This window comes from Pongo abelii, chromosome 9 (genome assembly GCF_028885655.2).
Source record: "Pongo abelii isolate AG06213 chromosome 9, NHGRI_mPonAbe1-v2.0_pri, whole genome shotgun sequence".
Taxonomy (NCBI): domain Eukaryota; kingdom Metazoa; phylum Chordata; class Mammalia; order Primates; family Hominidae; genus Pongo; species Pongo abelii.
The window spans coordinates 76,199,043-76,216,454 of NC_071994.2; the positions used below are offsets into that span (position 1 = coordinate 76,199,043).

General features: G+C 36.4%; 1 protein-coding gene across 7 annotated transcripts in view; it reads right to left on the minus strand.

Moving 5' to 3' along the window:
* The window catches only part of C2CD3 (C2 domain containing 3 centriole elongation regulator), a 167,537-nt gene that overhangs the window by 146,769 nt on the left and 3,356 nt on the right, over positions 1–17,412 (minus strand). For 6 of the 7 annotated variants that reach the window (XM_054524808.1, XM_024254765.3, XM_054524809.2 and 3 more), the window contains exon 3: positions 11,077–11,234. The exons of the other annotated variant lie outside the window; for it this stretch is intronic. In XM_054524808.1, the coding sequence (XP_054380783.1) occupies positions 11,077–11,234 (158 nt within the window). The remainder of the gene's footprint in view (positions 1–11,076; positions 11,235–17,412) is intronic. 7 annotated transcript variants of the gene reach the window in all.

The following is a 17,412-nucleotide window of genomic DNA, read 5'->3' on the forward strand; positions in this document are numbered from 1 at the left end:
CCTGGCCAACATGGTGAAACCCTGTCTCTACTTAAAAAAAAAAATACAAAAAAAATTAGCTGGATGTGGTGGTACATGCCTGTAATCCTAGCTACTTGGGAGGCTGAGGCAGGAGAATCACTTGAACCTGGGAAGCTGAGGTTGCAGTGAGCTTAGATCACACCACTGCACTCCAGCTTGGGCTACAGAGCAAGACTCTGTCTCAAAAAACAAACAAACAAAAACAAATTTCTAAGCTTTTTATTATGAAAAATTTAAAACATACAAAATTAGAAAAAAATAAATAACAACTACAGGTACTTATTATCCAGCTTCAACAATTATCCACATCTGGCTAATCATGTTTCATTTATACCTTTTCCAAGCCCTGCTTTGTTACTGGATTACTGTGAACCAAATTCCAGATATCGTGCCGTTTCTGTAAATATAGTTTTAATAATATGAGGACTCATTAAAAAAACATAAACACCATACCATTATCACATTTAAAAAGTTAATAACAATTCTTCAAAATTATCAAAAATTGAGTCAACATTCTAATTTCCCTGATTGTTTCAGATTTTTTACAATTGGTTTCTATGAATCAGGATCCAAACGAATTCCACAGGAGACTTTTTCTTTCTTTCTTTCTTTTTTTTTTTTTTTGAGATGGAGTCTCACTCTGTCACCCAGGCTGGAGTAGTGCAATGGCACAATCTCCGCTCACTGCAATCTCTGCCTCCTGGGTTCAAGCGATTCTCCTGCCTTAGCCTCCTGAGTAGCTAGGATTATAGACGCCCCCATCACACCCAGCTAATTTTTGTATTTTTAGTACAGATGGGGTTTCACTAAATTGGGCAGGCTGATCTCGAACTCCTGACCTGGTGATACGCCCGCCTCGGCCTCCCAAAGTGCTGGGATTACAGGCATCAGCCACAGCGCCTGGCCCACAGGAGGCTTTTTCAATCTGGCAGCTCATGAATTTAGTACTGAGAAGTCTTCCTAAACTGCCTGTAAACATCCAACACTGTTTATTTATTTATTTATTTATTTTTTGAGACAGGGTCTCACTCCATCACTCAGGCTGGAGTGCAGTGGCATGATCTTGGCCCACTGCAACCTCTGCCTCCCAGGTTCAAGTGATTCTCCTGCCTCAGCCTTCTCAGCCTCCCTAGTAGCTGGGATTACAGGCACGTGCCACCATGTCCAGCTAATTTTTGTATTTTTTGTAGAGATGGAGTTTTGCCATGTTGGCCAGGCTGGTTTCAAACTCCTGGCCTCAAGTGATCCAGCTGCCTTGGCCTCCCAAAGTGCTAGGATTACAGGCATGAGCCACCATGCCTGGCAGACAACACTCATTAAACGGGGGAAAAAAATAAAGTGCACGATTTATAAAATTTACAATGTTCGGTATTCAATAAAAATTTAATAGAAGTAGGAAAACATTCCCTATAACCAGAGAGCAATTAATCAATAGAAACAGACACCAAATGATAGGTGATAAAATTGATGGGACCTTAAAACTGCTATCATATAGATGCTTCTAATGCCTAAGGATGTGAAAGAAAATGTGACTGCAAAGAAAAAAAGAAAATGTACATTAAAAAAGGAAATGTAACTTTTAGAGATGAAAATATTTGAAATGAAAATATGACTGATGGGGTTAGAAGCAGGTAAGATACTGCACAAGATGATTAATGAATTTGAATATAGAGTAATAGAAACTATAAAATGAAATACACGGAGGATGAAAAGACTGGAAAAAACCAAACTCAAGTCACTGGTAGAAAAATATCAAGCAGTCTAAGATACTTTAAGTCTCATGAAATCACATGCTGGCTCCTTGAAAAGATTAATAAAATTGTTAAACTTCTATCCAGCCTGATCCAGAAAAAAATAAGAAAACAAATTACTAATATTAGGAATGAAAGAGGAGATATAATCACAATTGCTTTAGACATTTAAAGACAGAAAAGGGATGTTATAAACAACTCTGTGCCAATAAATTCAACAACTTCAATGAAATGGACGAATTATTTGAAAACCAAACTACCAAAGCTCACTCAAAAAGAAAGGTTACCTACATAGCCCTGAATCTACTATGTAAATTAAAGTGGTAGTTAAAAACCTTCCCCATAAGGAAAAATCCAGAAACCAGTTAACTCCACTGGTAAACTCTACTAGACATTTAATCAATTCTACGTTAACTCTTCCAATAAACAGAGGACGAACTCTTCTAAAATCATTTTATGGCAGCATTACCCACACATCTAAATCAAAGACAATGCAACAAAACAATACTACAGATTAATATCCCTCCTGAACAAAAATGTAACGTTTCATTTAATCCTCACTGAAACATTAAATCACAATAATATATAAAATGGCTAATACTACATGACTCCATTGTGTTCATCATAAGACTGATAGTTTGGTTTTGTTTTTAGAAATGAATCAATAAAATAGGTCATATTAACAGACCAAAAGAAAAAAATCCAAATGACTATCCTAACACATACAGGAAAAACATTTGATAAAGTTCAATACCCATGATAAAATCTCTCAGAAAATTTGGGAAAAGTGTTCTTAAAACTTGGTACTTTTCTAATTGATAAAGGACAAATATGAAAAACCTATATCTAACATCACATTTAATAGTGAAAGATGCCAGACATGATGGCTCTCCTGTAATTCCAGCACTTTGAGAGACTGAGGAAGGAAGACTGCTTGAGGCCAGGAGTTTGAGACCAGCCAGCCAACATAGCGAAACCCTGTCTCTACAAAAAAACTTTAAAAAACAGTTAGCGTGCACCTGTAGTCTTATTTACTCAGAAGGCTGAGGCAGGAGGACTGCTTGAGTCCAGAAGTTTGAAATTGCAGTGATCTATGATCATGCCAGCCTGGGTGACAGAGTGAGACTCTGTCTCTTAAAAACAAAACAAAACAAAACAAACAAAAACAAGTGAAAGACCAAATGCTTTCCTATGAAAAGAAAGAATGAGGGAAGAATATCTGTTCTCTATTCAACATTATACTGGAGATCTTAGTATGATAAGGCAAGAAAATAGAAATAAAAGGCATATAGATTAGAAAAGAAGTAAATCTGTCTTTATCCACAGATGACATCACTGTCTATAGAGAAAATTCTCAAGAGTCAACGAAGAGCACAAATACTTTGGGATAAATCAAAGTATATGCAAGCCTGCATGATGCTGAGTATAAAAGATTGTAGAAAAAAAATTAAAGAGCTAAACAAATGGAGAAATATACCATGTTCATGGATTGGAAGACTCAATATTGCTAAGAACTTAATTCTCTGAATTTTATCTGTATATTGTACAGTATCAACAAAAATCCCAGCAGACTTTTTTATGGAAATTAACAAGCTGATTCTAATATTTATAAGGAAATGTGAAGAACTTAAAATAGACAAAAATTTTCAATAAGAACAAAATTAGAGGGCTCAGAGTATCTATTTCAAGGTTTACAATAAAGCTGCAGTAATACAGTGTTACTATCCTAAGGACAGAAATACTAATCTGCAACAAGAATTCCATTAAAAACAAAAAGAAATACAGATCAATGAAACAGAAAGGAGTCTAGAAATAGACTCATATATATAATCAACTGATTATATTCAAACAAAATTTAATGGGGTGGGAAAGGGCAATCTTTTCAATAAATAGTGACAGAACAAGCAGATACAATTATAGAAAAAAATAAATTCTGACCTTATTTCACACTACAGTATACCCAAAAATTAATCAGACATGAATTATACCTAAAAGTAAAAGCCAAAACTATAAAAATATTAGGGGAAAACAGTGGAGAAAATCTTTGCAAACTTGGATTAGGGGAAGATTTCTTAGGTAGGCCTAAGTTTATAACAAACATAAACCATAAAAGGTAAGATTGATCGCTGGGCATGGTGGCTCAAAATAAAGGTAAGATCGATAAATCTGATTTCATTGAAAGAAAAACTTCTGTTTTTCAAAAGACACAATCATGAAAATAAAAGAAGAAAAAAATTAAACAAAGGGAGTATATATTCAGGGCAACTTGAATCTATGCTTCTGAGTTGCAGTCCTCAAGTTTGGCCCAAAGTCTCTACTTATTAAAAAAGAAAAGAAAAAGAGAAGCCAAAGGCTGGGAATATAAATGATGAATGAATGAATGAATGAATGAATGAATGAATAAATACTTATAGCCCTAATGTTAAAAAGCTCTCAAAACTAAAAAAGATAAGCTTATTTTTTAAATGGGCAAAAAACTTGAACAAACAATCCACAGAAAGTATCAGGGGTTGATACATTTTCCTATGAATAGGCCAGAGAGCTAATATATTAGGCTTTGCATGCTATATGGTCTCATTACTCAATTCTGCTGTTTGGCATAAAAGCCACATAGACCATATATAAATGAATGGGTGTGGCTGCGTCCTAATAAAACTATTTACAAGTATAGGTGATGAGCCAGATTTGGCCTGGGGGTTGCAGTCTGTGAACTCCTGAAGAAGATAAAACAATAGCCAAAAAGCTCATGAAAAAATACTCAACATGTTAGTCATCAGGAAATACAAATGAAAATCTCAATTAGATATCAGTACATACTCATTAGAATGGCAAAAATTTAAAAGAGTGACCATACCAAGAGCTGGTGAAGAATAAACACCTTCAATTTTAAGAAGAGCTGTGGTTCCCAATGGTTCCAGAGACCCTGCTTATAGCCAGCAAAAATGGTCTTTGACAGCAGCCTTCTAGACATATTTGCCTTTAAGAGTCCTGTTCCTGGCAGGCCTCCACAGGCTCCAAGATAGTGGAACAAGAGAGGAAACAAATCTTTAATTATAGCTTCTATTTCTTCACTGTAACCACTACTTATTTCTGTACTCCTCAGTCATTCAAAATTTGACAAAAGTCTCCACTGTTCTATTAAAAACAATTCTTCAACAAATCCAATGACTGCAAATAAAAAATACACAAATATTATTGTATGAGTTGACATTTAAATATGAACAAAAAATGGTGCAGGTATTCTGGAAAATAGTCTGGCAGTTCCTTAAAAAGTTAAAAAGAGAGTTACCATATGGCCGAGCAATTCCACTTGTAGGCATATACCAAAGAGAACGGAAAGCATATGTTCACAAAAGAACTTATATATGAATGCTAATAGCAACATTATTAATAATAGTCAAAAAGTCAAAACAATCCAAATGTCTATCAACTTTGGAATGGGATATATCCATATCGTCAAGTATTATTCATCCACAAAAAGGAATGCACTTCTGATACATGCTATAACATGGATGAAACTTAGAAACATTATGTTAAATGAAAAAAGCCAATCGCAAAAGGCCACATATATTATTCCATCTGTATAAAATGTCCAGAACAGGCAAATACACAGAGACAGAAAGTAGGTCAGTAGTTGTCAAGGGCGGGGGCAGAGAGAAACAAGAAGTGGCTGTATTGGGTACAGTGTTTCTTTTTGGGGTGAAAAAATGGTCTAGATTTAATAGTAGTGATGATTGTAAAAACCACTGAATTGTGCACTTTAAAAGGGTGAATTGGCTGGGTGTGGTGGCTCACAGCTGTAATTCCAGCACTTTGGGAGGCTGACATGGGCAGATTGCTGGAACTCAGGAGTTCCAGACTAGCCTGGACAACGTGGCAAAACCCTGTCTCTACAAAAAATACAAAAACTGGCCAGGTGCGGTGGGTCACGCCTGTAATCCCAGCATTTTGGGAGGCCGAGGTGGGCAGATCATGAGGTCAGGAGATCAAGACCATCCTGACCAACATAGTGAAACCCTGTCTCTACTAAAATACAAAAAATTAGCTGGGCATGGTGGCGTATGCCTGTAGTCCCAGCTACTTAGAAGGCTGAGGCAGGGGAATCACTTGAACCCAGGAGGTGGAGGTTGCAGTGAGCTGAGATCGCGCCACTGCACTCCAGCCTGGTGACCGAGCAAGACTCCGTCTCAAAAAACAAACAAACAAACAAAAAAAACCAACAAAAACTTAGCTGGGGGTGGTGGTGTGTGCCTGTAGTCTCCACCACTAGGGAGGCTGAGGTAGGAGGATTGCTGGAGCCCAGGAGGTCGAGGCTGAGTCAGTCGAGATTGCATCACTGTACTCCAGCCTGGGCACACAGTAAGACCCTATCTCAAAAAAAAAAAAAAAAAAAAAAAAGGTGAATTTTATGGTATGTGGATTATATCTTGATTTTTTAAAAAAACTAGGTGCTGTGGAGCACACCTGCAGTCCCAGCTACTCAGGAGGCCGAGGCAGGAGAACCGCTTAAGGCCAAAAGCTTGAATCTAGCCTGGGAAACATAGTGAGATCCCTTCTCTTAAAAGGAAGAAAGAAAAAGAAAAACATAAAACCTTACCTCGTGGCCGGGCACAGTGGCTCATGCCTGTAATTCTAGCACTTTGGAAGGCCAAGGCAGGCAGATCACTTGAAGTCAAGAGTTTGAGACCAGCCTGGCCAACAGGGTGAAAACCCGTCTCTACCAAAAAATACAAAAATTAGCCGGGCATGGTGGTGTGCGCCTGTAGTCCCAGCTACTCTGGAGGCTGTGGTGGGAGACTTGTTTGAATCCAGAAGGCGGAAGTTGCAGTGAGCAGAGATAGTGCCAATGCACTACAGCTTGGGTGACAGGGCAAGACTCTGTCTCAAAAAAAACCCCAAAGAAAACCCACCTTACTTAGAACCCTGTACTCCTCCCGATTTCATTTTTCCTTGTCTTTTCCCTAGTCATCGATCATATGCACATATGCAAATTTGAATTTTCCTTTGTCATCAATCTAAAATCATTTTTCCAGCTGCTATACAATCATAACTATGTAATTTTATCTTCTATGGATATAAAAGATTCCACAAATAGACTATAACTTTAATATTGTTGAATAAATTGTTTTCATTTTCCCAATATTAAAAATGTATTTCCAATACTAGACTGAAGCATATAGCTTCCTTCTCTTTTCATAGTGTTTACTTAAGGTAAATTCCCAGGGGTGGAATAATGAGGTAAACAACATACAGTAACTCATGTGGCTTTTGAAACATAATGCCAAACTGTCTGGCAGTGCTGATGCAAATTTATATCATCAACAGAAAAGCATGACTAAACCAGACTCACTTCACCATTAAGTCATCAATATAAAGTGTCACTATGTTAACATTTAATATATTATAAATGAGAATAGGATAAAAACAATAAATGTTAAGTTTTTTTTCAGTTAGATGGATCTATTTCTGGAATCTGTTCCACTGACAAAATTATATGCTTATGATTTTATAATATTAATAAATTCTTACATTTGGTAATGTTAGATGTTCTTTCCTTATCCTTTTTAGACTATTTTCTTATTTAGTATTTAATTTTCTCTATACATTTTAGAATACAATTGACAAGGTATAACCCCCCTGGAATTTCTAAGGGGTTTGAATATTCAGAATTTTCTAGAAAGTGCTCCCAATGAGTACCCCACAGAAGAGGGACCATTCTATGTTCTTTCCTTGTATCTCATGCATATCTATCACACAGTATGTATTACACAGGGTTCTGGAAAATTAAATGAAACGGCCATCTCTTATCTCTGTATATCCTAAGTTAGTGGCATGTAACAGTGTATGAAGAAAACATAAGTTAATCTCTTCAATAAATAGTGCTGGAAAACTGAATACCCACATGCAGGAGAATAAGAATAGACTCCTCTCATCATACACAAAAATAAGCTAAAAGTGGACTAGACTTAAATGTAAGATCTAGGACTATAAAACGACTAGAAGAAAACATAGGGGAAATGCTTCATGACATTGGTCCAGGCAAGGATTTTTTGGGTAAGACCTCAAAAGCACAAGCAACAAAGCAAAAATAGACAAATGGGAGTACATCAAACTAAAAAGCTCTGCACAACAAAGGAAACAATCAACACAGCAAAGGGACAACCCACTGGGTGGGAGAAAATATTTGCAAACTTGGCATCTGACAAGAGTTAATATCCAGAATATATAAGAAACTCTAACAATTTAACAGCAACAAAACATTTTTTTCGATTAAATAATGAACAGAAAACTTGAATAGACATTTCTTAAAAGAAGATATACAAATGGTCAATAGGCATATGAAAAAATGCTCAACAGGGCTGGGCGTGGTGGCTCACATCTATAATCCCAGCACTTTGGGAGGCCAAGGCAGGAGGATCACCTGAGGTCAGGAGTTCGAGACCAGCCTGGCCAACATGGTGAAACCCTGTCTCTACTAAAAATACAAAACTAGTCGGGCGTGTTGGTGCATGCCTGTAATCCCAGCTACTCAGGAGGCTGAGGCAAGAGATCACTTGAACCCGGGAGGCGGAGGTTGCGGTGAGCCGAGATGGCGCCATTGCACTCCAACCTGGGCAACAAGAGCAAAACTTCATCTCAAAAAGAAAGAAAAAAGAAAAAATGCTCAACATCACTATGATTATGGAAAGGCAAATCAAAATGACAATGAGATATCATCTCACTCCAGTTAGAATAGCTATTATCAAAAAAGACAAAAAGTAACAAATGATGGTGAGGATGTGGAGAAAGGGATACTCATGTATTGTTGGTGGGAATGTAAATTAGTACAATCATTATAGTCAACAGTATGAAGGTTCCTCACAAAAATTAAAAGTAGAACTACCATATGATCCAGGAATCTCACTATTTGTTTTATAGTCATGCACCAGGTAACAACATTTCCATCAATGACAGACCACATATATGACAGTGGTCCCATAAGGTTATAATAAGGTTGAAAAATTCCTATCGCCTAGTGACTATAGTGTTGTAATGTGGTAGTGCAATGCGTTACTCTATGTGGCGATGCTGATGTAAACAAACCTGCACTGCCAGTATAGCACATACAATTATGTATGATACATAATACTTGATACTGATAATAAACAACTATGTTACTGGTTTACAATTTACTATATTATACTTTTTCTTTTTAGTTTGGAGTGTAGTCCTTCTACTTATTAAAACAAAGTTAACTGTACAACAGCCTCAGGCAGGTCCTCAGGAGGTATTCCAGAAGAAGGCACTGTTATCATAGGAGATGACAGCTCCATGTGTGCCACTGACCCTAAGACCTTCCAGTGGAACAAGATGTAGAGGTGGAAGACAGTGATAGTGATGATCCTGACCCTGTGTAGGCTTAGGCTAATGTGTGTGTTTGTGTCTAAGTTTTTAACAAAAATGTTTAAAAAGTTAAAAAAAATGAAAATAGAAAAAAGCTTATAGAATAGGGATATAAAAATTTTTTTGCACACCTGTAAAATGTGTTTGTGTTTTAATTGTTATTACAAAAGAGTCAAAAAGTTAAAAAAAATTAAAAGTTTATAAAGTAAAAAAAGTTAAAGTAAGCTAAGGTTAATTTATTATTAAAGAACAAGATTGGTTTGTAAATTTAGTATAGTCTTCTAAGTGTACAGTGTTTATAAAGTCTACAGTAGTACATGGTAATGTCTTAGGCCTTCACATTCACTCACTACTCACTCACTGACTCACCCAGAGCAACTTCTAGTCCTGTAAACTCTATCCATAACTGCTCTATAGCGGTATATATCTTTTATCTTTTGTACTGTTATTTTATCTTTTATACTGATATCTTTTAACTTTTATACTGTTATTTTTATGTACTTTTTCTATGTTTAGATATGCTTAGATACACGAATTCTTACCATTGTGTTATAACTGCCTTCATTGTGTTACAACAGTATTCAGTATAGTAACATGCTATATAGGTTTGTTCCCTAGGAGCAATAGGCTATACCCTAAGCCTACGTGTATAGTAGGCTATACCATTTAGGCTTGTGTCAGTACACTGATGTTCGCACAAGGATGAAACTGCCTGAGGACACATTTCTCAAAATATATCCCCATCATTAGTAATGCATGACTGTATATTCAAAGGAAATAAAATCAGTATGTCAATGAAATACCTATACTCTGTTTATCACAGCACTATTCACAATAGCCAAGATGTGGAATCAACCTAAGCATTCATCAACAAATGAATGGATTTAAAAAATGTATATATACACAATGGAATACTATTGACAATAAAAAAGAATGAAATCCTGCTATTTGTGACAACATGGATGAACCTGGAGGACATTATGTTAAATGAAATAAGCCAGGCACAGAAGGACAAATATTATACTGCATGATCTCACTCATATAGAATCTAAAGAAAGTAGATCTCATACAAGTAGAGCAGAATAGTGGTTAACAAAGATTAGGGAAGGTAGCAGGGAGGGAGGATGGGGAGAGGTTGGTCAATGGGTACTATGGTACAGTTAGGAGGAATAAATTCTGGTGTTCTATTGTACAGTTGGGTGAATACAGTTAACAATAATGAACTGTATATTTCAAAATAGCCAGAAGAGAGGACTGTGAATGTTTTCACCACAAAGAAAAATAATACATGTTTGAGATGATGGATATGCTAATTACCCTGATTTGATCCTTACACAATGTATACATGTATCTAAACCTCACATTGTACTCTAAAAATATGTGTATCACGCGTCAATTAGAAATAAAATTTACAAAGTAAGCTGAATCAATAAATGAATACATCAAAGATACCACTTACATGAGTCAAACAAGTAATTATTGTTCAGTACTATATTATGAGCTATGGGAAAAACAAAGAAAACAGAAAACAAAGGCTTGCCTCTGAGGGAATCTAGAAACTAAAAGGAAGAGGAATTAAAGAGAGCCTACTAATAAACAATTTTGGAAACTATGTAGAATTGTAACTGTACAATGATTATATAATTAATGCTTTTATGAATGTAAAAAATAGTACAAAAAGAATGAATGCAGTAGGAGGTGTGAAGGACTCTCGGAACTTAAGATGGCACTAAGGCACTAAGAGGATTTGGATAAGTGGGAAACAAAAGTAGGTCTACTGGGTAAAAACATGGGCAAAGGCATGAGGTGGAAATTAGCATGATATACAGGAGCCATGGACCTATCCATTCTACAAACAGACTCAATTATTTCTGCCCAAAAAGTTTATTCTATGCAGCAAATACTTAAAATATATTTTTACCTGGAGTTCTCCAAGTTTCTTAGACGTTGATGAAACAATGGTAAAAAATCCATTGATTTGATGCGTTGGAGAAAGTTGAGCTAGTCCATTGATCTGAACTCTACCAATCGGAAGATGGTCAAGTTTGGTGATTACTTCCAGCACCAGCACAGCCATATCTAACCAGAAACAATTACAACATGGATATTTTTCATTTACTTTTATTTTCTTTTTTAAGAAGTGGGTAGAGGGGTATATGAGGAAGAGCTTTCTAACTTGAAAAAAAATATTTTATGTTGGATAACACCATTGCATTGGTGAAAGTGAGGGAAATTAGGTACTTCAATAAGTTGCTAATAGGATGGCTAACCAGAAAGCAATTCAGCAATAACTCAAAAAAGTAAAAAAGCACATTCCTTTTTCCATGAAATTCTACTCTTTTTTTTTTTTTTTCTTTCTTGGGACAGGGTCTCTCTGTCGCCCAGGCTAGAGTGCACTGGCACAATCATAGTTCACTGCAACCTCGAACTCCAGGACTCAAGTGATCCTCCCGTCCTAGCCTCACAAGTAGCTGAGAGTAGAGGCACACGCCACCACATTGGGGTAATTTTTTTTATTTTTGTAGAGACAAAGTCTCACTGTGTTGCCCAGGCTGGTCTCAAACTCTTGGCCTCAAGTGATCCTCTGACCTTGGCCTCCCAAATTGCTGGGATTACAAGTATGAGGCACCAAGGCTAGCCTACTCCTTAAACTTTATTTTACAAACTGTAAATTGATCTATGTACCAGAATATTTAATAAAGTGTGTTTTTTTAATAATGGCAAAATGGTGAAAAATAAAGTAATAAAAAGAATATAAGTAGCTCTATCTATACTGATATGGAACAACATGCAAGATGAATTGCTAAGTAGAAAGAAAAGTGCTGACTGTATATATATATATATATATATATATATATATATATATATAATCTGTGTAAATAAAAGAAACTATGCAAAGAGCTTTTATTAGTACAGAATATATTTTATAAGTAAATATATTCTTGTGTAAAGATACACAAAAGACTGGTAACCTCTCATACCTTTAAAATGTTCTACCATGTGCATGTATTTCCTAATAAAAAAAGTGATACAACTGATAGAAAATACAACTGATTTAAAAACTACAACAGAGATAACAAAACTATCTGGAAAAAGTAATTTAACATAAAAAAGTATTTTAATTTCAAATAATCACTTATCATACCATTCTGGGGGTAGAGGAGTATGAACCCAAGATCAAAAGAACAATAAAGATTCACAGAAGAACAACAAATACCACACACTGAGGAAAAAATAAATCAACTGAACAAAAATATTTAGCATAGCAAGTATTTGATAAGAAAAATATCCTTAAAAGAGTATTGTTAAATGTATTTGCCAAGAACTCAGGCTTTGGTTTTGACACACAGAGCAACAAATCTCAGTTTTCATTCTCACCATTTCTAGTTTTGAATTGACAAAGGATTGCCCTTGCATAGCTGCAAGGGTTGGTCCCTGCCTCCCAGGAGAATTTAATTGCATACTCTTGGGTTATATCTGGAGCACCGAGCTATTGAGAGCACTTGGAACCAAGAGAAATGAAAATAAACTTCTCAACTATACTCTTTGGTCACTTAGACTAATACCTTCATGCCCAGATGAGAAGAAATATAATGTATGCATAAGGAATCTCAGATCATTTCAGAACAGTTTAACTTCTGGTATTTTCTTAACCAAAGTTGAGAAAATGGTTCGTTTTCAGCATTTGTTCAATATTTTAGTGAAAAGCATGTAGGAATTATTATTAGAAGACCTGTGATTGTGTTCTGACTGCAATATTCACAAGCTATTTCTGTATAAGCCATGGTTGTCTGTAAACTAGGCTCATAATATTCGCATCACTGCTGTTTGAGGAACTGGGGTCGCTGCAAGCAGAACACTAGTACAGTGTCTTCCCACATGGTAGTTACTGAATGGTTGGTAAATGACTTTAGGCAAATTACTTGACATATCATAATCCCTGTGTAACAACTTGATATGGTTTGGCTGTGTCCCCACCCAAATCTCATCTTGAATTGTAATTCCCATAATCCCCACCTGTCATGGGAGGGACCAGGGGGAGATAACTGAATCACAAGTGCGGTTCTCCCTATCCTGTTCTCATGATAGTGAGTTAGCTCTCACGAGATCTGATGGTTTTAGAAAGGGCTTCCTGCTTTGCTGGGCACTCATTTTTCTCTCTCCTGCTGCCATGTGAAGGACGTGTTTGCTTCCCCTTCTGCCATGATTGTAAGTTTCCTGAGGCCTCCCCAGCCATGTGGAACTGCGAGTCAATTAAACATCTTTTCTTTATAAATTACCCAGTTTCAGGTATGTCTTTATAGCAGCATGAGAATGGACTAATACACCACTCATGGGGGTTATCTGAAAGTCATATGAGCAAATAGATATAAAAATGCTTTGTAGACTATAAAATGATGTACACATGAAGAATAAGGGAAATGGACTAACATTTATTCATTGGCTATTTACTAACAGAGGGTCTTCCACGTCTCATTAATTCTCTTAACAACTCTATGATACAGGTGTTTCTGTCTTCATTTGGGGATAAAAGAGGCTCCGCAAAGTCATGTATATTCCTAGGTTCACCCAGCTTTAAATTGACAGAACTGGGCTAAAACTCAGTTCTATCCAATTATAAGTCCACTACACTTAATTACAAGTCTACTACACTTAATTACAAGTCCACTACACTATTCATCACTTCTAGGACAAAAAGCTTAATTCTTAGTAGACTTCTGACCTTTATACTTCACTTGTTGTGGAATTAGAATCCCTATTGTCCAGCACTATTCCTACTCCCATTTGTCTTTCACATTCCTACTAACTGAATCCTATCTGATCAAAGAGAGGTAAAAATCACGTAGTGTAGCCATAATTTTCTGGGTTTCTACTCTAGTCGTTCCATGCTCCAAACATTTTCATGGCTGCTATTTTCTGCAACAGAATAAAAGGTAAAGAAAGAAAGATGTAAGAGTATGAGGCATATCTCAGAATCCTATAATCCTTCTATTTCCTAAGGCAGTATAATACAATAGAAGTATTAATAATTTCAGAGTCAAGTGCCTCTCTGAATTTAGGTTTGGTGCCAGGGTAACCTTGGGTTAGTTACTTTTAACTCTTTGAACCTCAAATTCGTCACTCAGAAAATCAGGATAATACCCATTGCAAATGTACAGGGCCTCAGAGCATGCTTTCTAGTGCTCTGCAGAGGCTTCATCTTATTTTTCCTACTGTATTTTCACTTTCTGTAAACAAAAAGTTATGAAGATTTAAAATGTAAAGATTTTCTCAGTTAAACAGAAATCTCTATTTAACATCTTTTTGCAATTGCCTTAACTTCTGTTTAGAATAAGGTAAAATAGACAAGAAGAAAGTGGCCAGGCATGGTGGCTCACCTGTAATCCCAGCAATTTGGGAGGCCAAGGCAGGAGGATTGTTGGGTACAGAAGTTTGACACCAGCCTGGGGAACAACAATGAGACCTCATCTCCACAAAAAATACAAAAATTAGCTGAGTGTCGTGGCATGTGCTTATATTCCCAGCTGCTCAGGAGGCTGAGGTGGGAAGATTGCTTGAACTCAGGAGGTTGAGGCTACAGTGAACTGTGTTCACATCGCTGCACTCCAGCCCAGCTGACTGAGGGAGACCTTTTCTCAAAAATAAAATAAAATAAAATAGATATGAAGAAATAAATAAAATGATTTTAAACATCAAATAAGATGATAGACTTGAAAGTATTTCAAAAACTGTAAAATGTGATATACTTCCTCTTCTTTTTTTATATGTTATTTTTATCTGAGGAACTCATATAATTATTCTTACTACCTCTCTCCAGCCTAGAAAAAAAGAGCAACCCCATCTCATTTCAAATGTTAATTCTGGCACAGCCTATATATTTTACTCATTTGTAAATCTCTTCATACAATAGTGACTTCTCCTTTTTTGACTGATACAGTATCCTAATTACAAGGTTATTTTGTACTTGTCTTAATATCTTAAGTGTAATAAAAACAGCTTGAGAAAAAAATATGGTTCATGCTAATATGTGACAACATATTCATTAGTTTACTTTTTGCATTTTATATTAAGTGAAATATGTACACAAAAGAGTAAATAAAATAATAATAACGCGAATACCTACCACACAGCTTAAGAAATAGCATACTTTTTCCAAGTTTTTGGTTAGAGCACACACTTTTGTGAACTAATATTTGATGTCTTATCTCTTCATTTTCTGTCATTTTCTTTCTTTTTTAGAAATAGGGTCTCACTCTGTCACCCAGGCTGGAGTACAGTGGTATGAACATGGCTCACTGCAGCCTCGACTTCCTGGGCTCAAGTGATTTCTCTCACCTCAGCCTCCCAAGTAGCTGCGACTACAGGTGTGCACCACCATGCCCAGCTAATTAAAAAAATTTTTTTTTTGTAGAAACAGGGTCTTGCTATGCATGTGGAATCTAATTTTTTTGTAGAAACAGGGTTTTGCCCAGGCTGGTCTTGAACTCTTGGCCTCAAGTGATCTTCCTGCCTCAGCTACCAAAGTGTTGGGATTACAGCATGAGCCACCACATTCAGCCTCTTATTGCTTCATTTTCTAAAAAACATGTCATGTCGGCCGGGCGCGGTGGCTCACACCTGTAATCCCAGCACTTTGGGAGGCTGAGGCGAGCAGATAGCGAGATCAGGAGATTGAGACCATCCTGGCTAACATGGTGAAACCCCATCTCTACTAAAAATACAAAAAATTAGTCGGGTGTGGTGGCGGGCACCTGTAGACCCAGCTACTCAGGAGGCTGAGGCAGGAGAATGGTGTGAACCTGGGAGGTGGGAGGCGGAGCTTGCAGTGAGCCAAGATTGCACCACTGCACTCCAGCCTGGGCAATAGAGTGAGACTCTGTTTTAAAAAAAAAAAAAACAACCATGTCACGTCTACAGTTGGACTGTCACTTATAAGGTTCACCTCATGTGTCTCCTATTGAAACTCTACCTTTTCCATGGCCTTCTTTCTTAACTAGAATTACAAAATTTGGGTGCTGGCACATTTGATGTTTTAACTCTTTCAATTTACTGGTGGGAAAATTAAGGCCCAAGAAGATGAAATGGCTTGCTCAAAGTCAAACAGCAAGAGCATAGAGTAGAAGCAGGATTCTGGCTTCTTAATAACATAAGATTAGCCCTTATTAACTTCCTAGACTATCCATATGATATTACTATATGTATCAAGTAATCAGACATTTAATTATATACTGTCTGGCATTGCTCACTACTGTTTCATGTATGTCAGTTTTGTTTTCAACTAATCTTTAAGTTCCTTTTGGGCAGGGAATACATCTTAAATCTCTGTACACACTGCCTGAGTCTTAATATTTTTATAAGACTTGTACCTACAATGTGTCAGCTACTAGACCGATCAATTTACAAACATTTTTTTCATTTAGTATTCACAATAATTCCTGACAGATAAGTGCTGTTTTTCCCAACTAACTAATAGGAAACTGGGGCCCTGAGATGCTAAGGAACCTCTCAGCATCACCTAACAATCTAGTCCTGAAGCCAGAGTTCAAACTCTGGACTGTTTATACTTCAACCCGTTCAACCGGGTTGCTTCTTTGTGCAAATACCCAGAAAATGGAAGGGCAACTATATGATCCCATTTTACAGATGGGGAAACAGGAATCAGAAATGGGAAGAGACTTTCCCAAAATCATGCAGTTGGTAACACCAATGTAAATGTTTGGATGCCAAGTCCAATGCACCAGTATACCATAAGATGTTCAGATAAATGTCTGACCTGTTGATTACCATGTTAATAAATACCTTCTCTCTTATTGAATTTCTAATCCTCCTCATTTGTTATATTATATAAAAATACTACCTGAGGATTTAATTTGTAAGTTTACAGTACCAAGATTATTTATATCTTTTAATCACACTTACTGCTTTTAACCTACTATTAATAACTAAACTTTTTTGTGAAGTTAGAGTTCGGTATCATTCTGATTAATTTTTTTGGATTTTTTGTAAACCCCACTGTGCCTAAAACAATGTCTAGTATGTGCTAAACAAATTTTTTGAATGACTGAATTACAGCATTTGTTCTTTACATGTTGATGTTTCAAAAATTTTTTCTTGAGAGAATGTAAATTACTCAAGGACAAGTTAATCTTTAACTCACCCCTGGCTCTCCAATATTCTGAGCCCAACCATGTTTACATGATAAATGCTCGAATTTTATTGACTTGAACTGAATTGACTCGATAAATAACCCCATCAT